Below are 26,468 nucleotides of genomic sequence, written 5' to 3'. Positions count from 1 at the left end.
GAGACTCGGTACAAGCACAGGGACAGAGGAAGCTTCAGGGCAGTGTTAGCAACACTACTGGTCCAGCCCTGGAAGTTTCTGAAGCCTGGAATGCTCCTGGGCACTGCCAAGCAGCACAGGTTTGCTGGGATGCTTTGCAGTGTGGTGGAAGGGAAGTGGGGAGCTGGAGGGGCATTGTGGTGTGGGGGCATCCTGCCCACCCAAACAGTCCCCTGGCCAGTGGGCTGTCTCCCAGAGAAGCCAGCAATGAAAAGCTTTTGGGGACTCCTGTGCAAACCAGCTGGGCTCATCTGAGCCATGCCGTGCTAGGACTTCTCCCTGCGCATGCCAAGAGTGAATATTAAGAGTTGTGCGCTGCCTTAGTCCAGTGATGCTGCCAAGGGGCTGCTGTCACTGCTGTGACAGTGCTGTAGGTCTCCTTGACTAAAATACAGAGAGCCTGTGCCACCTGTAGCTCTGCTACCTTGCACCTTCAGGTCTAGTTGTCCACAGGTGCTGCCCAAGGTGCCAGGAAAAGTAAAATGGAGCCCAGGCAGAAGCAGTGGGCATGCACCTCTGCAAAATGGGCTGCAAACATGATTGAGGAGTTGAATGCAACCCCTTCCTGCCAGCAGCCTTCAGATGTTGTGGTGTAAATCTCTGGCTGATCTTGAGGTCCTTATGCCCCCATGACCCTCACCACCCCCGAAACTGCCCTTGCTTTTGATGCTGGCTAAGAGGAGATCTCGTGTCGGAGAAGGGAAGGGAGTGCAGGGTAGTATTTCACTTGGATATGTGGTGGCTGGAAAACTCATGCCTGCTTTGTGTGGGAAGATCTATGGAGGTCACTAAGCCCTGGACTGAGGTGTGTGGAGAAAGGGGGAGACCTAGACCTAGGCTGCAAAAGAGGGTTTCAGGAGCACCAACACTGGCTGGTGGGGCAATGTGGGGTCCTTTGACAGCAGTCCACAGTCCTGGTGTGGGTCTGAGCTGCTCAAATCAAACCTCCTGAAGCACCCACGGTGCAGGTTTCTGGGTGCTGCTGCTGGGCGGGTGGAGTGGCCGAGCTGTGCTGGTGGGCAGAGAGATGTGCACCCGTCCTTACCCCTGTGCGTGTGCAAGGGGGATGTGCCCGGACAGCTCCTGCTCTGTTTTGGTGGAGCTCGGCTCCTTCCTCCTTTGTTATCTTGCGTCTGCCCCCTCTGGTGTATGTGCGAGTTCCCTTTCTCCGATTGTCAGAAATTTCTTTCCCACTGTGTGGGCAGGAGACAGATTTTAACTGTCTCTATTTCGCCCCCCCCCCCTTTTCTTTTTTAATTTCGTGTCGTTCCCCCCCCCCCCCCGTCCCCTTTCCTTTTCTTCCCTCCCTGCTCCTCTTGTTTCTCCCTCCTTCCTTCCCCTCCCCCTTTTTCTCTCTACCTCCCCCCGGCTCTTTTTCTCCCTTCCTATAACAAATAATGTCTCTGGAATAGTATCCCGACCTCACCCAGCTCTCCTGCAGGAGCCATGCCTCTATTTTCAGGTAAGCTGTGCCCAGCGCTAGGTGCTGCCAGGGATGGTGGCCCTGGGGAGATCCCACTCGCCCTCCCAAAGTAAAGAAACGCTGTCGCCGTTGGGGACATCGCGTCCCCCCGCTCGCTGCTACCTGTTGGAGACGGCCGGGAGACGGCAGTCCCCGCCAGTTGAGGCTATCTCCATCCCCCTCCTTCTCCTCCTCTCTTTGAGCGATTCCGTCTCAGTGAACACCTCCTCCCCTCCCTTCTCGGCGGCTTTTGTCTCACCCCAGCCGCTGGGGATGCGCTGAGCTTCGGGCGCACGTTGCGCCGTCGCGTCGGGGAAGGAGGACGGGAACGGGGGGAAGGAGCCGGCGGCAGCCAGCTAAGAGAGGTAGGCTGGGGCCCCGGGGGGCTGCGGGGCCGGGGGGCTCTCCTCCTCGCACGGGAGGATGGAGCTGCTCTTTGGGAGGGCACCGCAAGTTTGAAGCTCGATTCCCCATTTCGCTCCTTCCCGAGGGTTTCTCGGAGGCTGCGGCTCGGCCGTGCCTGGGAAAGCAGCTCTGCGCTCACAAAGTTTTTATTAAGGTAGCCTGAGAGCGGCGGGTACCTCGGCTCTCCGCTTAAGGTGGCTCTCCGCTGGGTGTGGGAGGGGGCCGGGGGCTGCCGTCGGGGTCCCGGTCGGCAGCGGCCGTGGCCGTGGCCGTGCTGCGGCTCCGGGCCGGGCTCGGCTCGGCTGGTGGGGCTGGGTGACCCTCTGCCCTGGGAAGCAGCAGCGTGTGTGTGTCTGTGTCGGGGGCTGCCCTGCCTCATGTCCCGGGTGGGGTGGATGAGGCCGAGGTGGGGTGTTAGCCCCTTCTCTTCCCCTGCCTCGGCCACCTGAGAGCTCTGAGCACTCTGAAGAGCCCGTGCTCTGGGCAGGGGCAGTGGTAGTGACCTGCCCTGGACTTGTCCAGCTCCAGTCCTCTGCTAGCCCAAGTCCTCCCAGATGTGCAGGATTTCCTCTCTTCTCTGGGAGTGCACAGGCTGCATGGGAGTCCCCAGGCTGCATGGGAGTCCCCAGCAGCCTGCCCTGCCTGCCCTGGGCATCCAGCGGTTTGTGTGGTCTCTCTGCACCCAGTCCCCACTTTGTATGGGTCTGGGTGCTGCTTCTAAGGTTGGTCCATCCTGGCTGTTGTTGGTGGCAGTGATGAATGAGTGGTGCCCAAAATCAGGGTTTGCTTGTCTTGTTCCTGTAGCTTTCCTGCCTGCTCTTGCGTTGCTGAGTGGGTGTTTTGGTGCTTGTGGTTCCTGCTGGCCTTCTGCATGGCCAGGGTAGCTCTCACCCACGATCCTGAAACAGACAAGTGCTACTTGCTCCCTGGACCACCCTCATATCCCTTATGGGCTGCATTCCCCTGGGTGGGTGATCTCATCCCCCTCTTCACGCTGACACGAGGCCAGGCTTGGTCCATGCTGCAGATGGGGAGGTCTGGGCTCAGGATGCCGTGGGATGTGGTGACACTCTCAGCTGGTCCGTATCCATGGCCGAGGCTGTTTGGCAGATGAGACAGCGTTATGGAAGGTGCTGTCAGTGAGATGAGACACACGACTGCAGCTTCGGCTGCTGCTGCTGGCAATTTTGGCAAAGACTGGGACATAGCTACCATCCGTTGAGTAATTTGAGACTGAGCACCATCCAAATGGGAGTGTTTTTTGGAGGGATTCTCTTCAGCTCCCTCTCCCCAAAGTGTCTGCACAGTATTGCTGGCGCATAGCAGCAGCAGGATGCCAAGGAATTTTGATCTGAGGTCCCTCTAGTCAGCAACTGTGGGGGTCTCTGCAATGCAGCCCTTCACTAGCATGGCACAGGCAGCATGGCAGGGTCACAGGGCAGGTCTCAGCGCTGGTGCTCTCCTAGGTGTGTCTACAGGCTTGAAAGTAGAGAAGATGGCTGTGGTAGGAGGCTGTCCCCAGGCACTAAGCTCCCCTCTTGTCTCTCCTTCTGCATGGCTGAATTTCCTTGCTTCTCATTGGTCCTGGAATACCTGGAAAGTTTGTTCACTGTAGTTTGGGATGCATTTGCACCCCTTGAGCACCTGGAGGTTTCCTCCTCCTCTGCCATCACACAGGCAAGAGTATAGCTTTCCCCAGTGAAAGACCAAATGAGAGCGTGGCCTGTCCCTGCTGCACTTTAGCACCTGTTCTGGACGGGTGACAGGTTGATGCTGAGATGTGGTGTTTTCCTTGGGCTCACCCATGCTGCTGCTGATATAAGCATGTCTGTGTGATCTCCCAGACAGTGGTGCCTTTGTCCCCCTGCAAACAAGACTTTCCCATGGCCATGTGAGGCTGTAGCCCCCTGTGCCCCATCCCTGGCGTGGTTGAGTCAGTGCACCCACCCACTGCATCCAGTGCCTGAGTCAGGCTTTTCATACACTGGTGTGAATCACTCACAGCCACACTGATGACTTTAGTGACAGCTGAAAAGAGAAAACAATCCCTTCCCCACTACTGCTGTCAACTGGTCTCCTTGCTCACAGTGACCCAAGAAAACTTCTGTGAGTGGCACTCTCGTTATGCCAGGTGGAGTTTCTGCTAACTTTCTGCATTCTGTGGTTGGGTTGATCCATGGATGCTCATGGCTGAAATGGGTGTACAGTGGGCTGGGATGATGCAGCCTGGAGGACTGTTCTTCTTCCTTGGTGCAAAGAGGGCTCTGCTTGCTAGGTTGGAGTGAGTCTAGCAATGTGCTGAGCCATCCCTTGGCTCTTACCTCAGGGCAGGGTGCATTTTGGGTCAGTTTTCCCAAGGCTGCTCCACTTTCCACCTCTGTCTCTCTGGGGATCGCATGTGGAGATCTGGATCCCCAGACAGGCACCTTGCTCTTCCTTCTCCCCCAGCCTGCTGGGGTGCAGCAGGACCATCTGAACCCCAGCATGAGCAGCTGGTGATGAGTAAAATAGCTGTCAGGAAAAAAGCCAGTTCCCCCCCATGGCGTCGGCTGCTTCTCTCCCCAGTGCTGCTGGCTGGCAGATGGTCTCAACCAGCAGCTCAGCTGGTGGCTGGGATGCTCTTTGCTCCCCTACCAGAGGCTGGGGCTATGTCTCCACTGACCCCCCTGGGGCCGGAGGTGACTGTTTTAGCACAGGAAGGATGTTTGTTAATTAACCTCCCCAGGGATCCCTATCTCTTGCTTTCCTGGCTCTGCTGGAGAGACTGAGGCTGGTGGCATTGCCTTCTGGCAGCCTGGGCAGGGGACTGGGGCAATCCCACAGCCCTCAGCACCAGGTAGAGGCTCACTAGGAATTATTGAAGCATCCCTGTCTTCCCATTCAAGCAGTGAAACTGCAGGGTGAGGGGAGACACTAAATAAAACCAGTGCCTTGTTCCTCTGCATAGCTCCAGGGGAGGCACAGGTGAGGAGCACATCAGACAGGCTTCCTGGGTGTCTTCCAGTTCTCAGCCTGCTCCTCAGCCGTCTCCTGCAAGTTTTAGATACTGCTCTGCTTTATTGCTGCCTGGTGCTTTTGCAAAAGCTCTTCCTGCTCCTCCTTCCCTCTCAGTGCCGGCTCCGCACCAGCATGTCCCCTCCTTCCTTCCTGCTCCCTGCGGCTGAAATGAAGTGCTGGAGTATTTCAGGGATGTCAAAACACACCATTAGTCACAGCCGTGAGGCCTCGTGCCCAGGGAGAGGCTGCTGAGCTCTCTGTCAGGCTGAGAACTGAACAGGGTGGGAGATGGGGGGATTGGGGATGAAGGCTTGGTGCAGCCCAGTGAAAGCTTTGGGATTTCTCCCTTTCTGGTGTCTGTGGCATCATTCTGAGTTTGCTCTGAGCAGTGGCTTCAATCAGAGGTTCCCTGGCATCAGTTATTCCACAATTCCCCTGAGATGTTGAGATGTGGCATCTGCAAAATGAGGAGCTAGGTTACCCCCTTGCTTTGTTGGGGATTCTCCCTTACTATGCTAAGGCCAAGGGGACCCTCCAACTGTGTCCATCTCCTGTGTTAGTTATTAGCTCAGAAGAGATGTTTTCTTCCTCTTCAGCCCAGAGGGTTAAGTTTAGCACTTTCCATGTTAAGTTATGTACCCTCTGCCTCAGAGGACACCTCTAGTGGATTTAAATCAAACATTGAGTTTCCCAGGCAGTTGTTTAAACAAGGCAGCACAGGCACCAAAACACGCACTCCCCTCAGAGGGACAGAGCCCTGCTGCCCTGCTCACCATCCATAGGCATCTGTGCTTCTCAGCCCGGCTTGTGTTTGTTATTCTATTTCTTTGGTACCAAAATACTCTTATTTCCTTTCATTTAACAAGCAAGGAATATAGGATCCTGTTAAAAACACACCGTGTGTGTTAAGCCTCTGTACTCGCACAGGCAAGATACTGGAGCCTGATTTCTACTCCCTCCAGTGCTGCTCCCCTGTCCCCCCACTTAGCTAGGCAGCAAGAAAGCTCAGCATTGTCAAGCTTTCTGTGGAAGAGGTTGAGCTTCATCTCCTCTTGCAGTTCTCTGAGGACTGCTGCCTATAAATAAGCACCAAACCAGCTGGAAAGGTGCCTTAGAGCATGGAGATGTTGGTAGGCCTGGGTGATGATGAACCTTACCCCTGTGACCAGATCCCTGGAGAGGGGCAATTAAGCTGTGGCTAATACTTGGTCCAGCAAAACATTTGCATTTTCCCTGCTTTGTTTTTCCCAGCTGCAGGGGGAAGGTGGGCTTTAACTCCCTGTTACTCTGGATGCAGAGAGGGGTGCATCTGCTTCATGCCCTCCAGCTGGGACCCGTGTTGAGTGCTTTTATGCAACTGATCCATGCTAGGCAGCTTGTTTGATGTTGACTCATCCTTGGGGCATCCTCTGTGACTTTTAGGGATGGGTGCTAGAGGGTGAAGGGCTTTGTTCAACCGGCTCTACTGTTAGCAAAGAGCTCTGGAGAGTGAGCTTCTTCCTGCAGGCAGTGAGCCTGCTCCCCAAGCCCCTGTGCCACCCTGCCCGCCATAGGGTGTGAATCCTGCTGGGAGTGAGGGTTCATGCAGTGGTGGGAGCATGTGAGCAGAGCTCCAGAAAGAAACCCTGGCTGTGGTCTGCTATTGGGGCACAGATCCAGCCCTGGTGGCCTCTCCAGCCCTACAGCATCTGCTCTGGAAAGCCAGCATGCATTCACCGAGGCTTTCCAATCAGGGCTGGGAAATAAGACTCAGTTCACAATTAATTTAAGTGTGTCCTTCAAGGAAAGGAGCACCTCTTCCGCATGTTTCCATGACCTGGATGAGCCCCACGGTGGGCCAGGGTGCCTACTTCCAAGTTGGCTGCGTGATGAGTTTTAATTGACATCTCGTGTGCTGGCTGTGCCTGAGAAAATCAGGCTGTAACTAATGGGAGTTGCTCAAGATGGTGGCTAATTACCATGATATTAACTGGGGAACAGTCTGGGTGACTCTTCCTCCTGCTCTGTGCTCTGCCAATCATCCCAGCCCCTGGGGGATGGCTGCAGCCCTGCAGGAACATACCCTGCTTACCTGGGAGCTTGGGGAGGAGAGTGGGAGATGGTACACCGCCCTGTGGCAGTGGGGTGGTCTGTCTGGCCATCGCTGCTCCTCTGCTTTCTCTATAAATAGGGTTTTTCCTCTCTGGAGGCAGCTGGTGAGGGGGCTTGGTGCTGTGGGCATGGCTGGAGCTGGGACCCCTGTTGTGGGGCAGTAAAGGGTGAGAAACTCCGTCTTAAAAGTGTGAATATAGGCATGAGGGACATGCTGGGAAACGGGGTCCAGCTCTTGAGTTTTCTCTATCCCATGCTCCTCTGCAGGATTTTCCCCTGTCTTTGGGTCCCCCCTTCATTTCTGCCACATCAGACAACGGCTTTGGCTGTTTGATCAGCAGCTTACTAAGCAACCTTAAAAAAATCTGTTTACAAAACACATGTCCGCTGATGCTAAGTGAGTCTGGTTCTGTGGGCTGCCGCTTGCCGGCTCCGCTCAAAATGTGTCACTTGCACCGATGGTTATTTTTAGAGCTGAGGTTTGCAAAATGCAAAGGCTGGGCAGGTTTTTCCAGGGTGCCAGATTCCTGGGAGGAGGAAGGGCGGTGATCTCTCGTTCTGTGCCGGTGCGTAGCAGCTGTTGCTTTCACCAATGTCCTCCTGGGGAGACGATGCTCACGTGGCTTTCCCATCTACATGGGGATTTATAAATTCTTTGTGTATTTCTCCTGGTCCTCCTTGCTTTGTGCTCAGCAATATTCCTTCCTCCCTACTCCATCTTTGGTGGCTGTCGCTTCCCTGGAGGCTGTTTCAGGCTCCCAGTCTCTGCTGTGGCCAGCCGCAGTGCAGCCCTGCCCGTCCTGCTGGCCTCTTTCCTTGCCTATGCCTCCCGTTTCCACTCCAGGAGGAAAGGACCCTGCCTGCTCTGCCAGTGGTGCGAGCTCAGCCTGTGCCAGGGTGAATGTTTGTGTGCAAACAGCCAAGGAGGCAGTGGGAAGGGTTTGGAGGAGATGGGCAGCACAGCCCAGCCCCTCTGCTCTGGCAGCCAGGCTGTCTCTCCAAAGTCAATGTCAGGATAGAAAGGGAAGAGGAATGGGTTGGATGTTGGCCCTGCTTCCTCCCTAGCCACTCTGGGCTGGATGGCTGCAGTGACCCCATGGTGGTCTCAGCAGGAAAGCATTGCTTTGTTCATGTTCACCTTCATACCTGTCTGGGCATCTTCTCTACCCCCTTCCAACCTGCTTCTGACCCAGGCTGGAAAGCCATTGGTCTTGCACCCTATACCCTAACCACAGGCTACTGCTTGCTGTCTCTTCAGCCTTCTCTCTGTCTTGTCTTGTTGCAGCTGGGTTCTGAGCTCCAGGGTCCACTTCCCTTTCCAGCCTGACCTGTCCCACAGTTATCACCCCAGCCTGTCACAGGTCCCTCCCCTCAATAGCTCCTGGGGTGGAGCTGGTGTGCGGTGCAGGGCTAGACTGAGTGCACCCCTAAGCCCTCATCCTGGCATCAGAAGTGATACTGGGTCTTCGAGCGCTTTATGATCAGAGGGCAATGTCATGGGGAATGAGGGATGCTCTTGAATGCCTTCTTGTGTTGGGGTGGTGCTGAGCAAAGAAGGGAGGAAACCAACTCCTCATGGTGCAGCTTGGTGTCCTGGGGAGTCCATGGGCATCCTGTGCATCGCATTGCAGTCTGGCAGCCACTCACAGGGTTTTCCATGTCCTCGGAGACAGCACTTTGGTTGAATTTTAAATACTTCTGTGGAGTGCAGCTAGCTTGCACCAGGCAAATTCATGAGAACAAGTAAAAGGGATGAGGAGAGGGTAAAGGCTTTGAAAAAACCCGAATTAATGTTGCCTGTTGGAATAGGAAGTTACAGGTTTGAAGGCTTTAGGTTTGAAAGCCATCTTTTTAATCTGGTGATGTTTTTCTTCTAGTGGATGTGATATAAAAAGCAAAATTGAAATGAAGTGTGTCGTCTGTGGTGGAATAGACAGTTTCCACCAGCTACAGATGACTTCCCCTCCCCCTCTTCCCCCCTCTTTCCCTTCTGTTGGCACTTTTTTCTCCCAGCAACTTCTGTCTGGAGCTGACACTTTCTTTGCTTAGCAGGTGTCTCCTGCCCTGGTTCCCCTCCTGCACCCTGGGCTGGCAGCACTCACATGTCCTGTTAAAGGTCTGAGAGGGAGAATTTATTACTCTGCTGCAGAGTTTCACCCTTCTGCCAATGAGATATGGCAATGCACAGATATTAGCATTAGTCCTTGCTCTTGTGTAGGACCTTTAGAGAAGTGCTGCTGCTCTTTCAGCACAGCGGGGCTGGGTTGCAGCTGAACACGGAGCTGGGCAGCACGGATGCTGCAGTTGCTCTGCCTGCTTTCTTTTCCACTGCCTATTTCCAGCCACCTGCCAAAACTTACTCAGTTGTTCTCATGTCTCACTCAACTTGTGACTGTCGTGACTTTGTTTCAGTCACTTTATCTGTTTTGCTCGTGCAGAAAGCTGTTAGTGTTGCTGGGAGAGTTTATTAGTCTTGAAGCTGTCACCTGTTTCCTACTTGTTATTCCTGGTAGTTAATTTTCTTGATGCTCCTTGAGAGCTGGAACTTGTTTTCCCCATGATAACCTTCCAGAGGAAAGCAGCTTTCCAGCCTCTGTCCTGAAGAGGGCTGCTGGGGTGATTAAGTGGACTTTGGTGTGCTCGGGGATGGGGCTGCAGCTCAGAACTGGGCTCAGACCTACTCCTATCACTGTTGGGATTTTTGGGTGACTTGAGCTTGCTTGGATCAAAAGCTGTAATCTGAATTAATGTTGTTCTTCCTATTTTTAATTTTGAAAAGCCTTCATATGTGATCTGGTTTGTCTCCTGCTTCCATCATCTATACCATGCAGCTCACCCCAGGAAGCGAGCCGAAAGCAAGGATACTTTCTCTGGCATGAAACATGACCTGCTGCTGGGGGCTGTGGAGCAGCTCCTGGAAAGCAGGCAGGCGGGCAGCTGAGGCGCTGATACTACCAGGGCTCCTGCTGCAGCCTCTGTGGGCCAAACCAGTCGAGTTTCTTGGCCCAGGCTTTCCGAAGGGGCATTGGATAACAAGATGAGGAACTCCTGCGTAATAGAGATATCCTGAAACAGCTTCTCCCAGGTGATGGAGGAGGGCGTGATGCATTGACTTGAAGGTGTCACCAGCTACTTTAGTAAAAGTGGACCTTTGTGTGCACTAGATCTGTAATCATAAAGGGTGTGGGTGCTGCTGGGGTTCTCTGTGCCCCAGGGAGTGGCATGCAGGGTGCAGAGGATAAAGACAATTCCCAGGGTGGCTGAACACTGTCACCTCTGCACTGAAGTGAGGAGTCTGGTCAGTTCTTAGCAGTGCTATGCCCTTCTTTACAGGAGGGTGCATAGACAGGTGAGGGGGCTCTGGGGCACTGCTGTTTGTTTCTCTGTGCCTGGAAGCAGTGCCAGCACAGGAGAGCTGGGGTGAGGTGATGATAAGAAAGGGCGAAGCTGCTCTGTTGGATCAAATATGTATTTTATTAATAAAAGGCTTATGCTGTGGTTGGGGTGTCCTGCAGCAGGAGCAGTGTCGATTAAAAGTGAGGATTTAAATGCTTTTAAAAGAAAAAAACAACCAAGTTGGACACATATGACAGAGCAATTTACAGTGTTTTCATCTTGCTCTTATTCATCAGTTCCCTTAATAATGTGTGCTTTTTTCTTTTTTTAAAAATACATATATATTAGAGGAGACCAGAGATAGAAAATAAATGTGTCTCTTGAAGCTATGAAGTAAGTACTGAGGCTTGATAGTTCTCACTTTCAGTTGATACTGGATTCTTGCTATTAGAATACACAAATACACTGCACCAGGAACTGATTACCCCATCTCAACCTCTTGTAGCACGTCAATTTTAATGTTGCTTTATAGGATTGTATTGAGAAGTGCTTACATCTGCCCAAGCTCCTTTGCTGTGGTGGTCTGTCACTGGGTGTGGGAAGGACCCTTGGTTCAGAAGCACAAGTGAGGTCTTATTCATATGGTGATCTTGGCATGTAAAATGAGGATAGAGTGTTGACCTTCCCATCTCCTGCCCCAGTGTGAGGCTCCTCTAACAGGCTGGACTGGGTGGACATAGTCAACAGAAACAGCTGCTGCCCGTGTGACGCTGGCATCTTTGTGCATGTCCTACATTGCTGCTGTTAAATCACCTGGGCTGCCAGCAGCTATTGCTGCGCATCACTGGGAGGAGAAGACAAATAACCCTCCCCGGTCTGTGCGTGGTTCCCAGCACAATATGTAAAAGCTGTCTTGAGGAATGTTTAATGTGTTTCCAAAGGGCTGGGGGGTATGGGTGGCTTCAAAAGTCTCTTTATGTGCTTGTTGCATTGGATGTATTTACTTGGATTTTATCCCCTCTATTTTTTGAGGTCTCTAGTTTTGTGGATTCAAGGGTTGAATGCTGCAGGCTCTGTGGTGCTGTATCCTGCTGTTTTGTCCAGCCAAGAAGATGCAAACATTGCATTGGGATACAGAAACATGTAAAAAATTTGATGTGTGATCTAAAAAATGAGCTGAAAACCATTAGAACTTCCTATATTCATGTTTTCAGGTCTCTTTCTGTTTTCTGAAGCTTTGGGGCCAAAGAAAAACAGGAGGGAGAACTGGAAGGGACTTCTGGTCTCATCCTGTTTTGGCTGGGGAGCAGTTTATTCTGGTGGCCTCTCAGTAATGCTTAGTGTGATTGAGGATGTTCTTGTCTCCGTTTCATCTTGATGCCAAACAATTGTACTTTTCCACATCTTTTCTCCAAGCTAATGATTTTTCCAAGTCATGCTTGTTTTCTGGACTCCTTTCAGTAAATCAGCATCTTCCTTGGAATGTGATCTCTGTTTTGATTTCCCCCTCACCTCTCCGAGGCCTCAGTGGCTGGGGGTTCTTTGGGGATTGTCAGACAGCTGCTTATCTAGTGCTGAGCCAAGCTTTCCCTTGTTTCCTGCCTCCAGGCCCCTGGGTTTTCAGAAATAACCAAAGCATCATTAGATTTGGAGGATCCCTCAGGCACACTGTAGTGGACTGGGATGGCAGCCTTTCCCTGGGGAGACCTGGGAGCTGAGCTTTGGTTGGAGCATCCTTGCACTGGGGATGGACTAGTTGGGATGCTGCAGCCTGGGAGGAGCAGGGTGGTGGGTGGCACCACCAGGATGCTCTCCCAGCCTGGGATGGTGCATGCTGGCAGGCTGGGTGAGACACATGGAGAAACCCTGTGGAGAAGAGAGGGTAGAGATTGTTCCAGCCAAAACACTGTGGCTCGGCAGCCCACTCGTCCCTGCCTGTGCTGCTGGGGACTGTCTCCCTCCCCAGTGCAGGATGGGGTGTTAGTCACACACCACTGGCATTAGTCACGTTGGGAGGTGTGCCGGGGCCATGGTGATGACGGCCGTGCGACCTGGGAGAGTTGTAGGTAGAACCTATTTTTAATAAGGATTGCTTTGGACCCAGAGGAGGTCCTGGTGTGACAGCGGCTGCAGGGTCCCAGCACACCACAATGGTTGGGTGAACCATGGCAGGAGCTGCAGGAGACATGGGTGGGTGCAGCCCAAGGTGAGCACCCATGAGCTTACCCCTTCCTGCACTGTATGACAGGGCTGTGCCATTGCTTTAAGGCTGGCTGGGGTGAGGGGCTTGCTGCCTATGGCTTTCCTGGAGGGAAAACTTACAGCTGAGTTAGAGGCAGCCTGGGGATGCTGAGAAGCACCAGTACTTCTATACAGGTTTGGCTGGTGGATTGAACCCCTTGTTCACTGCCATGCAGTGCTGTAAGCAGGCACTTGGCACAGGAGCAGGTCCAAACCCTCTGCATCCCTGCACGTCACACTGAGGGGATGCAGTGGTTCCTGGGGTGAAGCACAGCAACAAGGATGGGTGAAATCAGGCCAGGTTCTATTAGGTTTAGGCTGTGAGCATTTGTCCATCCTGCCATTCCTAGGTAAGTCCCTTTAGGTGACATCCTGGTGGCTGCACTCTTTGCGCTCTCCTCAGGCAGTGTGCACCCAGCCCGTGTTCCCGTACCCTGCTTAGCACCCAAGGGCAAAGGTGCAGGTTTTCTCTCTTAAATAACAAACTGCTGAGGTGGTCAGCTGAATATGAAAGCAGCAACAAGAGACCTTGATTCGTGTTGTCCTTTTGAAAGGAGACACAATAGAAATCTCCTGTGGAAGTTTTTTTTGTTTCTTCCCCCCTCTTCTTGACTTAATTCAGCATTTGCAGTGCAGAAAGTTTCTGGGAGATGGTGTGAGGCTGGTTCTGCTATGGGGTGTTTTGGTGGGTGTTTTTTTTAACTTGCTAGAGTAGCTTTAGGAATTTATCATCACTTCTCTGGTTTTGGGCTTCCCCCCTCCCCAGCATATGGAAGTAGCAAGCTGGGAATAAATGTGATCCGTTAGTTCGAGCAGGCTGTATGTACCCAGTGCTCCACGGCTTGCACCAAACTGTGATTTTTATAAACACTTCATACTGGCCTCATGTTAAAGCTCCTGTGGGCTGCAGAGAGCACTCGAGCCTCTTTAGAGGATGCATTGCTTGGTGTGTAGCATCCTTGGTCAAAACCTGCATGGGGGGTTAGGGTATGCTGTGGGTCTGTGCCTGTAACACTGCTTCCTGGGCTCCAGGTGTGCTGGGCCACATTTGAACCAAAGAGCACGCTATAGTCATGTACTTAGTGCTGCACTTCTCATCCAGGTTGCTCACTCTGACTTTCAAATGGGATGGGGAAGCCAGTTGGCAAAAGGAGGTTCACCCAGAGATGCTGGCTTAGCTCCTGGCTATTTGCTGGGGTGACATGGGAGACCCTCAGCTCTTGGCAGTGGGGTGAATATCTGGGCTTGCTCTTGGACCTGCACCAGGGTACAGGTGATTCAACAATTTGGCTGGAGATCCACTGTGGCTGAAGAGAAACTGTGAGGAGTTTCTGCAGAGGGGTAGCTTGACTGTGTCAGGTCTGTGTCTAGAAATCCCTCAGTGACTGCATGTGATCTGCAGCCAGCCTTGCCTCCCTGACATCTCAGGGATGCTGATTGCTTGGAAAGTTTTCTGTGGACAGCTTGAAAATGTCTTTGTGCACTTGCTGGTGTTATTGAGCTTTGCTGCTGAATTTCTCAGGCCAGGTTTTCTGTGCAAAATAAAAATGAATGTGGTGGAAATGAGCCACAAACGTGCTTGTGGGTGTGAGTGGGTGCTCCATCAGTCTGACTTGCAGTCAGTGTTGGGTGACACAGAGTAGCTTGGGAGGCACAGGAAGGGTGAATAGTGAGAGCACTGCAGATGTGTATCCCTGGTGAGCGGCTTGTCTTGCACAGAGCAAAATGTGGCCTGTGTGCACAAGGCTGGGGAGATGTCCTGAAGGTGTGGGTGGGAGGTGGCTCATGTGGGGTGTCTGCTCTGGTCTTTGCTTTGCTGGTGAAGGGGATGGCCCATGTGTAAGAGTGGTTTTGGCTTGAGGGTGCTCAGTGCTGGACATGTAGCTTCCTTCTTTCTCTGTGCCTTGTGTGTAGCATGATGGGGTTTTAGTACAGCCGCAAACAGACCAACAGGCACTGGAGGAAGGCTGGAGACCTCACAAGTGGTTCTGTTGGTGGCTAACACATAAACAAGGGTTAAACCTGTTTTAAACCCTAGATGTTATATGGGAGTCATGCATCAGCTCCAGCCTGGGAAGGGTAAATGTGTCAGTGTGATACCCTGCTCGGAGGGGTGAATTTCGGGTGCCACTTGGAGGAATGGAGGTATGGGGCTGGAAACCATGAAGGATGGTTTCTTGGATTGCCCCAGCTTGCTGGAACATCTTGCTGGTGCTCTGAAGCCTGCCAGCAGATGGTGGATGGCTGGCATGGGAAATTCAATGGCATTAAGCTATTTAGGAAGGAGTGAGTGGGCAAGAGGAGAGAGGGGGAGTGACACTGCCAGAAATAGCTTTGCCCATTTCCGAGTTGCCAAGGTTCTGAAAGCAAATGGTCCCCGCTGGTGTCCAGCATGAGCATGCATGAGGAGTGATGGTGAGGGGGGACAGTACTGAATTCCACAGCAGTGCCGGACGGCCATGCCATGCCGGAGGAGAAGCCCCCGGGGTGGCTGTGTGCTGTGTGACATACGCCGGCAGTCTCGCACTGCCGGTCCTCAGCCATCCTTGGGATGTCTACAGAAATTACAGATGGTAGTTTTCTAGTGTAAAAAATGTTGTGTGCCGCCTGTGGAAGAGCCTTGTCTGCCTTCCTGGAGACAGAGAGTGACGGATGGAGGGCCACCGATTATCAGCCGCTCGCATGCTATCGCAATGTGATCCCTGATGTTTGCAAATATGGTAAAGTCCAAGCTCCAAGCACACACGCTGCTGTAAAAGGGCCAATTTGAGGATAGAATTATGAGCTAATTCAGCTCTCAGGCATCGTTTCAGTAGAGAGAGATGGGGCTGACAAGTGAAGCAGTCAGTTTGGGTCAGAGCAAAGTTCCTTCTAGCTTTGTGCCTGGTCTGACTGCTCGCTGAGGACTGTGGAGATGCTGAGCTGGCCTGGTGTGCATCTTAAGAAATACAAGGAACAGCGTAAGAAATCAGACGTACATCATTCTTTCCCTGCTGTATCTTCTGAGGCTCTGGCTACTGGTAGCACGGAGCTTGGAGACTGCAGCTGGGCTGTTATTCCTGGGTTTACCTGCCATTCTTTCTTCCGTGAATTAATCTCATCCTTATTTTGAGCTCATTTTTAGTGTGCTTAAGGTCCCACAAAGCAGCTATCTGGCAGGAAGGTTGCTTTGGTATAAATTATTCTGAGTAATATGCTTCAGAGGGATGAAACAGCAAGGATGAAATAATGCCACAAATAAAGAGGTAAAGGAGGCAATCGCAGTATTAACAGCTCAATGCCAGCAATTGTAGCAAACTGATAAAAGAAGGGAAAGCAGAGCTGGATGAGCTCTCGCTGAAAGAAGAAACATTTCGAGGAGGAGAGGGAGCCCAATGATGTGGTGGTGGCTTTGGGCCAAAGGGAGGTGCTGAATTGCTGGCGTTAACAAAGCAAGGCAGACAGTGTGGGTGCTAAGCATCACTGTTGCTGGGGTCTGGGGAAGGAATTTGCACCAGGAGTAGGGGACAAAGCTGCACTGCTGGAGGAAAAGGAGGCTGCTGATGGTGGCTTTGGTCCAGCTGCATGTATCTGAAAGAGCAATGCCTAAAAATGCCATGCCCTGTGCCTGTCCTCTTGCCCAGATGGTTTCCAGAAGACCTAACCTTTCACTTGGCACCTTAGTGAAATGGCTAGGCTTGTTTGTGCCCAGGCTGGCTTGCCCACGGTGCTCAGCTGGGTCTGGGAGCATGGCTGCCTTTAGGAGCTGGAAGGAAGCACCCAGGCTTTCCCAAGGGATTTGGTGGTGTTCCCTAAGGAAGAGAGGGGCCCCTAGGACCAGGCATGCATAAATTTGGTGGGAGGTGAGGACTGGATGCTTGCTGAATCCTTGGTATTAGTCCTGGTTGTGAAAAAGTAGGATTGCTGAAATGGTCTTTTTAGCTCCCCATAAATGTTTGTTTGTTTTCCTTCCATCTCCCATACTGTAAGTGACTGATGAGAAACGGCTCAGGGGATGAACTCTGTGTGTGTTGGTCAGCTTAGAGTGGCTAGCGTGGCAGGGACAGGTGAGGATGAGGAAGCACAGGGACTGGTCCAGGTTTTTACTGCTGAGCAGCCATGTATAGGACATGCTCTCCTACCCAGAAGGAAGCAGGTTGGGGGATCCACAAGGCCTGATTTCTGCATCTTTTATGTTGACAAGAAAGAAATATGTTTTTATTGTCTGTTTATCCTGACCTGGCTCAAGACAGGGTAAGGTAAAATGCAGATCTGCTTGGGTCTCCACAATGTGCAAGGTAAACAGGGTTATAGAAGCCATGAGTGAAGGAGCAAAAAGAAAACTTGTCTTTCCTCCTCTGAGATTGAATCACGAGGGTCTTGCTCCGTTTATCCAGTGATATGGGCTGTGCCTTGCCCTTGTGCTTGTGGCTGAAGCTGGTGAGGACCTTGCAGCAGAGGATGCTTGGCAGAATTTCTTCCCCAAGTCTTCAGCACAGCAGGACATACTTATTCTCTATTCCCTTCCCTTCTTCACTGTGCAGTTTGTGCAAGAGGCTGTCTTTTTTCTTTCTTTCTTTCTTTTTTTTTTTCCCCCCACAAACAATAATACCTTTTCAGTGAGTCTTCGCACGTAATGAGAACAAAGTCAAAGAAGAATAAACTCCGCCATCGCTCACCTTTAAAGCATCCCTTTGTTTTAACCTCTCAGGGGTGCTGTGACTCCTTGTGCCAGGAATCTGATGTTTGCATGATCATATAATTGCCTTTGCGGGTCTATTAAGTAATGACACACATTGTGGTTTGTGAGTCACCTTAGCAAAGGCACCGTTGGAAATGAGAACTTCTCCCTGGCTTTGCCAGGTTAAACAAGAATTTTGTTATTTTTGTGAAGTTTCCCGGCTGGAGAGAAGAAGGGCAGTCTGAAGGAGCTGCTGCTGAGTCCAGTGTGGGGTGAAATGCAAGGAGAAAGCCCAGAAGGCTATCCTGGGAGATGAGCCTGGAATGTTGCAGTTTGAGGCATGTGTGTGTGCTTCCTGCTCCATTCCAGCAGGCAGTACCTGGCTAAGCCAGACATTTTTGGAGAAGCTATAAGCTGTAGCATGAAGCCAGAATCAGGGTGTGTGCTGGCAATGCTTGGAAGGCATTGGGTGCCATTCAGACCCACAACCCAGCAGCCCAGACCAAGCAGCTCCCAGGATCAGTGTCCATCTTGGGATCACATGTGCTCAGCCCGCCTCAGTACTGAGGAACAAACTTTTCCTGGGGTGGTGCTCAGGAGGCCTGGATGTTTCATGTCTCCCTGTTTTTCCTTCTGTATTTACATTTAATCCTCTTTGCATCCACGGTTTCAAGCTGACCTGGGTTTCTGATTCCCTGCATCAAAAGCAATACCTTGTTCTCAGCCTCTTCCAGTGTGCTGCCTCATTTCAGGTGCTCTGGAGCAAGGAGCAAGGGCTGGTTGCCAGCAGTGTTTCCCAGAGACCGGTCTATTTATTTTTAAAAGCATTTTCTTTCTCTGTTGCACAGCAACTCCAACACACCCTGGCTGGTGCTGGGAGCTCTTGCTCCTCTCTATACATTGGCAATTCTTGCAGCTGCTGAGAGTGATGGGGAACGATGGCAAACCCTGATGTCACTTGGGATCAGTTGTCCTCTTTGAAACAAGCTAGCTGAGGCTGAGTTACAGGGCTGAGCAGCACAGCTTTCCACAGCTTTGGGCGCTGGAGCAGCTGGGTGCCATGTGCAGAGCCAGATCTGCTGCTGCGTGCTAATTAAAGCATAAATTCAGGCTGTCCTTGGGGATGGTGTTGCTTTGTCTGTGACTACCTGTGTGTGCTGCTCTTGGCTCACCAGCTATCCAGAGAATGGTGGGCTGGGACGTGGAAGCACTGCTCTCCCCATGTCTGTGGCTGGGTGAGGGCACAGTTCCATACATGTACTTTATGTTGGTGCTGTCTCTCTGTTCTGCACTGCAGGAACGATAGGCAACCCAGGGGGAACACTGTGCCTTTCGGAGGAAAACCTCCTTGCGGTGGGAGCCGGAGAGAGGAGGGCAGCTTCGAAGCGTGACTGCTTGCACAGTTGTGCTGGAGCAGAGTTATATTCCTGGAGGGTGGCTCAGTGATTGCAGCTGGAAATTTTCTTAGGAAGTCCTGTCTCTGCCCTTCTTTGGAAAGCAAACTCTTAAGGGCACGCTCTTTGGCTATGTGTATGTTGTATAGCTTCAAGCACTACTTGTTTCTAGACACTGCTGTTGTGCAGATCACAGCTTGCTTTCCTGTCCCCAATTATTCCTATTGCCAGATTTGGTCCTGGCTGTTTGCAGAGCAGCAGTGCTGTGCTAGGTGAGCCAAAGCCCAGCAGTTGCCCACCAAGGTGATACCTCTCTCCTTGGCCCTGCTGGGTGGAAGGGAAGGAAACGCTGTGCAAGGAAGGGAAATGCTGAGCTGTGTTGGGCATTGTTCCACATTCCCCATCTCTGCCCACAGCCAATGGCACACATGTCCTCAGATCTGCCTGTGTTCATTTCCTCTGCCCTCCGGGGAGCTGGGATGCCAGTGTGGGTAAGTGCTGGTGAAGGTCTGATATCAAGGGTGACATGTTAAAGGCATGAAGGGTGTGAGATAAGGGGTACCTTGCCTTGAGATCCAGAAACATCTGCCCGTTTGGTACTGAGGGGCACAGGAAGAGGTGAAGATATGAGACCGTCTCAGAGGTGATGCTGGAAGAAATCTGGGGGTTGGGTGGTTTGTCAGGACGGGCATTCCCAGTCACCTGGACACCTTGCTGCCCATGCCTGGAGCCACCCTATCAGTGAAATGTCAGGCCAGCCAGAGCCCTGTCTCTCACTGCTACCCCAGCAGCATTTTGCCTGTCCCTGACCTTGCCCTGAAAGCATCCTTGGGGTTGGGCTTGCTGCATCCAGCCAGCACCTGGGCCAGGTCCTGCTCCTCTGGCAGTCTCTGGCTCTCCTGCCTCTCTGCTGGAGATGGAGGGCTGATTTCTTTGATGTACATTTATATAAATAATAGTGGGGTTGTTTAACATTTGCTCTTAAAGGAGAGATGGGATTATTTCATGTTTTGGTATTCTTAAAGCTGATTCCCCTGGGAGCGGGGCTCTGCAGGAGGGCTCCTGTACCTCGGGCTGTGCTATCCTATTGCTTGCACAGGGGGAGCCCTCGCACCCACCTTGGGCTTGCTGGCCTTTGAGGTGCCTCCTAATTGGGATGGGATTTGAGCAGCAGCCTGGCCCATCCAGGCTCTGTGTGGCTTTTCCTGGAGAGCAGAAGCAGTTCTCAGGCCTGGGAAGCTTGCTCACCGCTGGAGCATCATCTCAGTGTGAAATCCCTGGTGTGGCAGAACAAAAGCTGTTTCCCAGACAAAAGGTTGAGTGATGTCTAGAGCTGAGGCATCTCCCTGGCCTCAAACAGCCCTTGGGTATTATTTGGAGCTGTGCTCTTTTCTCCATTTGATCTTTGCAGTAGTTCCAGGGGTCTTCGTTGTAGTGTCTTGACACAGTGAAGGCCCAAAAAATTGTTCATTGCATGTGAATGGGAGATGAGAAATGAGTGTTTTCTGAGAAATGAGCCAAGTGGCATTTCTTTGATTGCGCCATGAGTGCCCCAAAGAGACTGGAAGGCCATGTGCAATGCTGCCTTCCCCCCACTCTTCTTTACTGGGATGTCTGACCTGACCCTTCCACCTGCACTTGTTGCTGAGGTAGGAATAGGTCTGTGCAAGGAGCCTTTGTCTGTAAATGTCTCTTTTATTTTCATTCTTACCTTGCTTAAGTCTCTCCATTGCTGGTGTTGTACAAAGCTCCCAAGCATAGGATGCAGCTCTGGCTCTTGCTGGCTACTAAGCAAGTACTGGGGCTGCTGGGAGCAGCTCTTCCCAGCAAAGCCACAGCAAACCTGCCGGTGGCAGGGACAACGGGAGAGGGTTTAATCCAACAAACTTTCCCCCAGTAATAAATGACTCGACTTAAAATAGCTCGCCCTCACCAGCTGGCTCCTGCAGCCACGCTGCTGCACAAACCAAGCTGCTACATTTGCTGCAAGTTGAAGGAGCTGGAGAACTAGGGGGATCCGGAGCTGGTTTGAGCAGTGCTCACTCACCACAGCATCCATGCTGCTGTGAGGGGAAGTGCACGTGGTGGGAGAGGAAAAGGCCACGAGGATGAATCAGGCACTTTTGCAGCCCATCTGTCTCTGTTTGGAGGGGCCCCACGCTGAATTTTTTCCTGGCACTCTGAGGTTTCGTGCTCTGCTTAGCTGCACTGCATGAGCTCTCCTTCTACCCTGGAGCAGGGACTAATAATTAGCAGCTTGGGGTAAGCACAGCTCAGAAGAGAAAAGCAGATAGCATTTGATTGTCCTGAAAATCATGTGGACTCTCTGGCCTGGGAGAGGCAAATTAGTGAGCCAGAGGGAAGGAGTGGCAAGGGATAGATTAGAAGCATCCTTATGCCCCAGGATGGATTGGGGCTGAGATATCTGAGCATTGAGTTCCCAGGGACATCATCCAAGCTTAGGGAAGAGATGTCCCCTATGGGCTGGCGAAACATAGAAATGCTGCCTGACTCGGGTTGTCCCCAGGATGCTTGAGGGCAGCATGCTAGATGCTCTCCTATATATACACATCTTCCTGAGGGTTTGCTCTTGTCCCTTATGTGCTCTCTCCTTGCTCACTCAGGAGAGAGGAGGGACACCTGCTCACAAGGGGAAGCAGCAGCATCAGACCAGCTTCTTACTCGATGCTGCTGTTGAAATCATCCCACAAATCCCCAGGGAAGGCTGCTGGGCTGATGGACCGTGGTCAGAGGACTGGCAGCTTTGCTGCTTGTTGCATTCACCACAGCCAGTGTTTGTCCATCCTGGGCTGAGGCCTTGTGTCCTCTCCAGGAAGGGGTTTCTGCCTCCCTGCTCAGCTGGGGCTTGTGGCAGTGCTGGAGCTCAGCACTGGTGCTGGACCATTGTGCTTCCTGGGGAAGAGCAGTCCCCACAAGCCAGCACAGCATTAAGCCTTTCTGCTTTATCTCTGGGGGTTTGGTGAGGGTTATTCAGATAATGGAAGAAAAGAGCTCACCCTGAGTCTTAAGTGCTCAGTGTAGTTATTATGGTAATACTTGGCTAAAGACTTGATTGCTGCCATTGTAACACAAACACATACACTGAGAAGACCCCTAAAAGGAATTTCCTCTTTGTAGGTCAGCCATGCTGCTGGAAACCTGCTTCTCACTGCAGCTCTTTATTAGTTAAGCAGCTACTAGAAGTTAAAAATGAAGTATGGTGTGGGAGTCCAGGGTCTCCTGCTTGCAGAGGCTGTGTGCCTTGGTTGTGGTATGTGGTTTGGGTTGAGATAATGGGGTTGAGTCACTTGTCAGTGTGTGGTTGTCTCTCGAGGATGCTGCAGAGGACCTGTGTGTGTCTCCTCTTCCATCACTTGTCCTCTCGTGCAGATGTCTTGAAAATGCTGTTCTCAGTGGTTTGTGGGCTGGGATGCTGCTCTGGGTTGTGTCCCTTTTCAGCCCATGTTGCCAAGGGGCAAGAGACGCTCGCTGCACTGTTTGGCTGTGATTAAGACCAGTGTGGGAGGGGATGGATGGATGCTGGGTGCAATCCCTCTAATGAGATCCCGATTAGACAGAGTGAGCTCAGGCTGTGCATTGGCACAGCTGGGTGTTCTGTGTCCTTAGATGTGCCCTGGGTTCTGCTGGAAGCTGTGTGCTGCTCCCAGCCACCATGCAGGTGAAAGCACAAGTGCCAATGCTTTAACAGCTAAATATCCACTCTCTAATTCAGTTTGGCTGCTCATGGTGCCCTGTGGCCATGGTTTTATCTGGATGACTTCTCTGCTGCAGGAGCAAACAGTAAATTTCCTGACTGTTACTACTTTTGGACTGAAATTTGGGAGATAAGAGCCTCTAGAAACTTCATTTTCTGGTTTTGAAAGGCTATGTGTCACAACAGCAGTTGTTTCTCAGCTCTCCTGTATCAAAGAGTAGCATTGCTCTGCAGTAACGTCCTCTGCTCCTGCAGAAGTTGGGTGAGTAGAGGGGCAGTGGGGACTGCCCAGAGCCCTGTGTGGGTCTATGCCATGTTCTTACCACATCCTTCTCATGCAACCAGGGATATGGATAGTGAGCGTCAGCCAGAGTCACCTGTGGGAAACCTCACAGGGGTGTGTGGGCTGTTGGGCAGGTGGATATACTGTTTTCTCTTTGCTTTTTTTAATTATTGTCATGAAAGAGCTGCAAAGACATTTTCTCTCTGGCTGTTAACAGGGAGCTGTGTGGCAGCCTGGGTTCATTCCCATGCAAAGGCTGATCTGCAGCTGGAGGGGTTCAGAGGCAATGGTATGCACCCTAGTTGTATGTTACTAAGCAAACCTGGGGTGGAGATAGGTCTGCTGGCTGGCTCTGTGGTCCCAGCTCTGGTCATGACCCGTTCCCAAGCTGTGGGTTTCCACCGATGGGATCAGAAAATAACTCTGTATTTTAAAACCAGCCATGTGTTGGCTTGCTGTAGGTTTTTGCCCTTTTCAGGAGGCAGGGCTGGCAATTAAACAGCAAAACCAGACAAATGTGGTGTTTTTACCAGTAATTCAGATTATATGTAAAAATGTAGCAGGTTTGTTTTCAGTGCAAGGGGGAGACCAAAGGCTAGAAGATGGGCAGACACCCTGATGTCAGATGCTTTGTACGTGGCGCCTTGCATCCTGTGAGCGCTCTAGTTAGCACATAGCCTCATCAGCTTTCCTTAACAAAATGTTCTGGCATCCTCCCGTCTCTGCTTGTCACTTCTCTGGAGGGAACGTGGCTTGTTCTGCTGGCAGTGTAAGCCTTGTTTGCTTAGGTGGAAGCAGAGCTAATGATTTCTATTTATTTCCTCAAACTTTCTTGGTGTTTCATTTAAGGGCTCTGCTTGAGCTTTTTCATTTGCCTCCAAGCCTGGGAACCACCGGTGTCCCTGGAGCAGGTCCGGTGGGAGATACGTTGGTAGGCATCAGAAGAGCCAGTGTCCGCATGTATGCTGAAGCTGCTCTTGGGATGTGTCCTTATTTGCCCTGAGATAATTGTCCTTGGGGCTATGCTGTGGCCGAAACCCAGAGTGCTTGTGCTTGGTATACAAGAAAGGCTCCAGTTCTCCCCAAGGAAATGCTCAGGGAAGAAACAGGGCTGCAGAATGGCTGTTAAAAAAAACCCAAACCAAACCAACAAAACAAACCCAAACCAACAACCACCACCACCAAAAAAGCCCAACCAACCAACCAAACCCACCACCCACAAAAAAACCCACACCAAAATGCAAAATCAAAAAATGCCCAAATCCCCAAAGGAAAACTGGTGTGGCTGAATGAGGAGTTAAACGTTAGCAGGGGAGCATTGAAAATGAGGAAAGCAACATGAAAAGAAAAGGCAGAAGTTGGAAAAATTATACATTATAAAGAACTGATTGAAAAAGTAATTAATGCTCTAAAAAACAAACCTCACATGGGTAAGCAAAGTAGTGAAGAATCTGTTCATAGCTTTCAGTGGGAGCAGCCAAACTCTTGTCAATGTGCTAATTAACTTGCCAAGGCTCTTACTGGCAGTTGCCTTTTTCTTTCTGGAGACCTTGCTAAGGGGTGAGTATCCCTTGGGTTGGTCAGGTTTAAATTCAGGGGCAACTTTAAGCACTTCATATTTGTCATGCAACACCGCAGACTCGAAGGAGGTGGGATGCTTCCATGGCTGGGGTGTGCCCCTCTTCCTCTGTGGCATGGGGATGTCAGGCTTGTTTTGGCTCACATGGGGGCCATGCTCTGTTTTATTCCCCCAGTTACTCTTCATTTTTATTTTTTTCCTATATGTAATTTACTTTTTACTCCTGGTGTGGTGATTTCCTAGCCTTTCTCCTGACTGCCATTCTCATCTCCCTGCTTGTTCTGGAGGAGGAGTTCAGGTGTCTCCAAACACCCTGTGGAGTGGTTAGGATGAGGGATCCGCTCAATTTGTTACATTATTATGTACCTCGTGGGAGGGTTAAACTCTCTTTTCCCTTGCTGAGTTGTTTCCTCCTGTGTCAGGGTTGCGGTTAGGAAGGCCATGACAGCCCTGGTGTGAAGCACCTGCTGCCTTGCTCTTTTCCATCATCCCCTCTTTCACCTCCATTGTGGGTAAGCACTGGGGGAGGAATTTGAAGAACTGATGGAGTGAAGCCCTTTCCATAGCAGTAACATGCTGAATGGCACCTCTCTAACGTTATAATAAAGCATTTCACCATGACAAGGCTTTGGGTGTATTCTCAGATACAAGCATCTCATGTCTGTAGAGCGCTGTCTATTTTGCTTAGCCAAGGAGCGTTGCTCTAAGCGGTGCTGCTGGCAGCGTTCCTGTGCCTTTTGCTCCCATGTGCAGCTCTTGAGTCAAAGCCACACTGATATTTTCATACCCAGCCTTCTAAGCTGCTGCCTGCCCATCATCCCACCTGCGTGGGGTTGGACAAGGGAGGTGGACCCTCCAGCCACGGATGCTCCAAAGCTGTGCCCCCCCCGGGAGGCAGCTTGCAAGGGCACTGCACCCTCTGCTGGCACGCGTGCCCCTTGCACGGCCCCTGAGAGCCGGCAGCACTGGATTCCTGGTGGATGCATGGCTGCCAGCTGGGCTGGATGGGGAGAGCCCCGCTCTGTGTTACGGGTTGTGTTTCCAGCATGGCTGTGCCATGCCAGTCCCTTTAATCCCTCCCAACCCTTCACAAAACCAAAAAAACCCAAACCAAACCAAACCAAAAAAAAAAAAAAAAAAACAACAAAACCCCAGCAGAGAAAAATCCCAAGCAACCAAAACCAGCACAAGGGTGGTTTGACCCAGGTCTGCTGAGTCTCCTCTTTTCCCACCTGTGGGATGGCATGGGAGCTCATCACATTCTGGTCTGGCTGCAGGGAGCTGTGCTGCTCTGGGGTCCGCAGGGAGGACAGGCTGCAGTGTCAGAGAGCTGCAGGTTCAAGAGGTGAAGAGCACCCAGATTGGGAAGGAGGAGGAAAGCAGTAAGACAGGAGGTGCTGGGCCATGCCCTAGCCTTGGGGATGCAGTATTGTGCACCCTTGTGCCTGGTTTGAGAGCCCAGCAAACCCAGGATAAATGGGACTTCCAGCTGATGTGGGAGGAAGGGAGGGAATTGGGGGGCAAATGGAGCAAAGCCCTGAGCTTCCCTTCTCTGTCTTGTGCCCCTCCAGAGTAATGAGCTACAGCAGCAACAGCACCAAAGATGCTGGGATTCGGCACATGCTCCGTCAGCGCCCCAGCGCCGGGCAGGGGGGGTGAGCTGGACACTGCCTCCCCCCGCTACATCCTGGCCCTGCCCGAGGAGGAGACATGGTGCAAGCACCGGCTCGGCCTGATGCAAACCACCCAGTCCTGCAACCTGCTGGAACCTGAGAGCCTGGCCGAGGCCCTGGTCTCGCGTGCCGCCAGCTTCGATGCCCTCTATGACCCCCGGTCCCGGGATGCTGATGCCAGCACAGAGACTGGCAGCCCCTTCGACCTGGGGCTCGGGCAGTATGTCCCTGTGAGCCCGGATGTTATCAAGCGCCGGCGGGGTGGGTTGATTGAGCAGAGGGACATTATCAAGGCGCATGAGGCGCACAAGATGCAGAGCACGCCGCAGGCACGGAGGAAGGAGTGGGAGTAAGTACTGGAGAGCCCCCAGCCCAGGTGGGCAGCCAGGGGGAGTGGGAGCGTTGCCTATCCTCCATGGGGCTGGTGGACATGGTTGGGGGGGGTGTCATGCCAGCATCACCCCTGTGGAGCAGCCAACTCAGCAGTTTGCCTTTGTGCTGTGAGAAAAGCCAGCTCCAAGGCATCTAATGTGAATGCTCCATCCCTGGAAGCGTTCAGGCCACTGCTCAAGTGTTTGAGCACCCTGGTCTAG

The 26,468-nt window shown here is 52.0% G+C and overlaps 1 protein-coding gene across 1 annotated transcript in view; it reads left to right on the top strand.

The window, feature by feature from the left end:
* Positions 1 to 1,385: 1,385 nt before the first annotated feature.
* The window catches only part of CACNA1E (calcium voltage-gated channel subunit alpha1 E), a 139,060-nt gene continuing 113,977 nt past the window's right edge, over positions 1,386 to 26,468 (top strand). The window contains exons 1-2 of the mRNA XM_057427225.1: positions 1,386 to 1,501; positions 25,774 to 26,224. Coding sequence (XP_057283208.1) covers positions 25,806 to 26,224 — 419 coding nt within the window. The 5' untranslated portion in view covers positions 1,386 to 1,501; positions 25,774 to 25,805. The remainder of the gene's footprint in view (positions 1,502 to 25,773; positions 26,225 to 26,468) is intronic.

The sequence above is a fragment of the Pezoporus wallicus genome, unplaced genomic scaffold (assembly GCF_028554395.1).
Source record: "Pezoporus wallicus isolate ANWC-B61680 ecotype Strahan unplaced genomic scaffold, APGP_CSIRO_Pwel_v1 scaffold_7107, whole genome shotgun sequence".
NCBI classification, from domain to species: domain Eukaryota; kingdom Metazoa; phylum Chordata; class Aves; order Psittaciformes; family Psittacidae; genus Pezoporus; species Pezoporus wallicus.
This window is presented reverse-complemented; position numbering and strand designations above follow the sequence as displayed.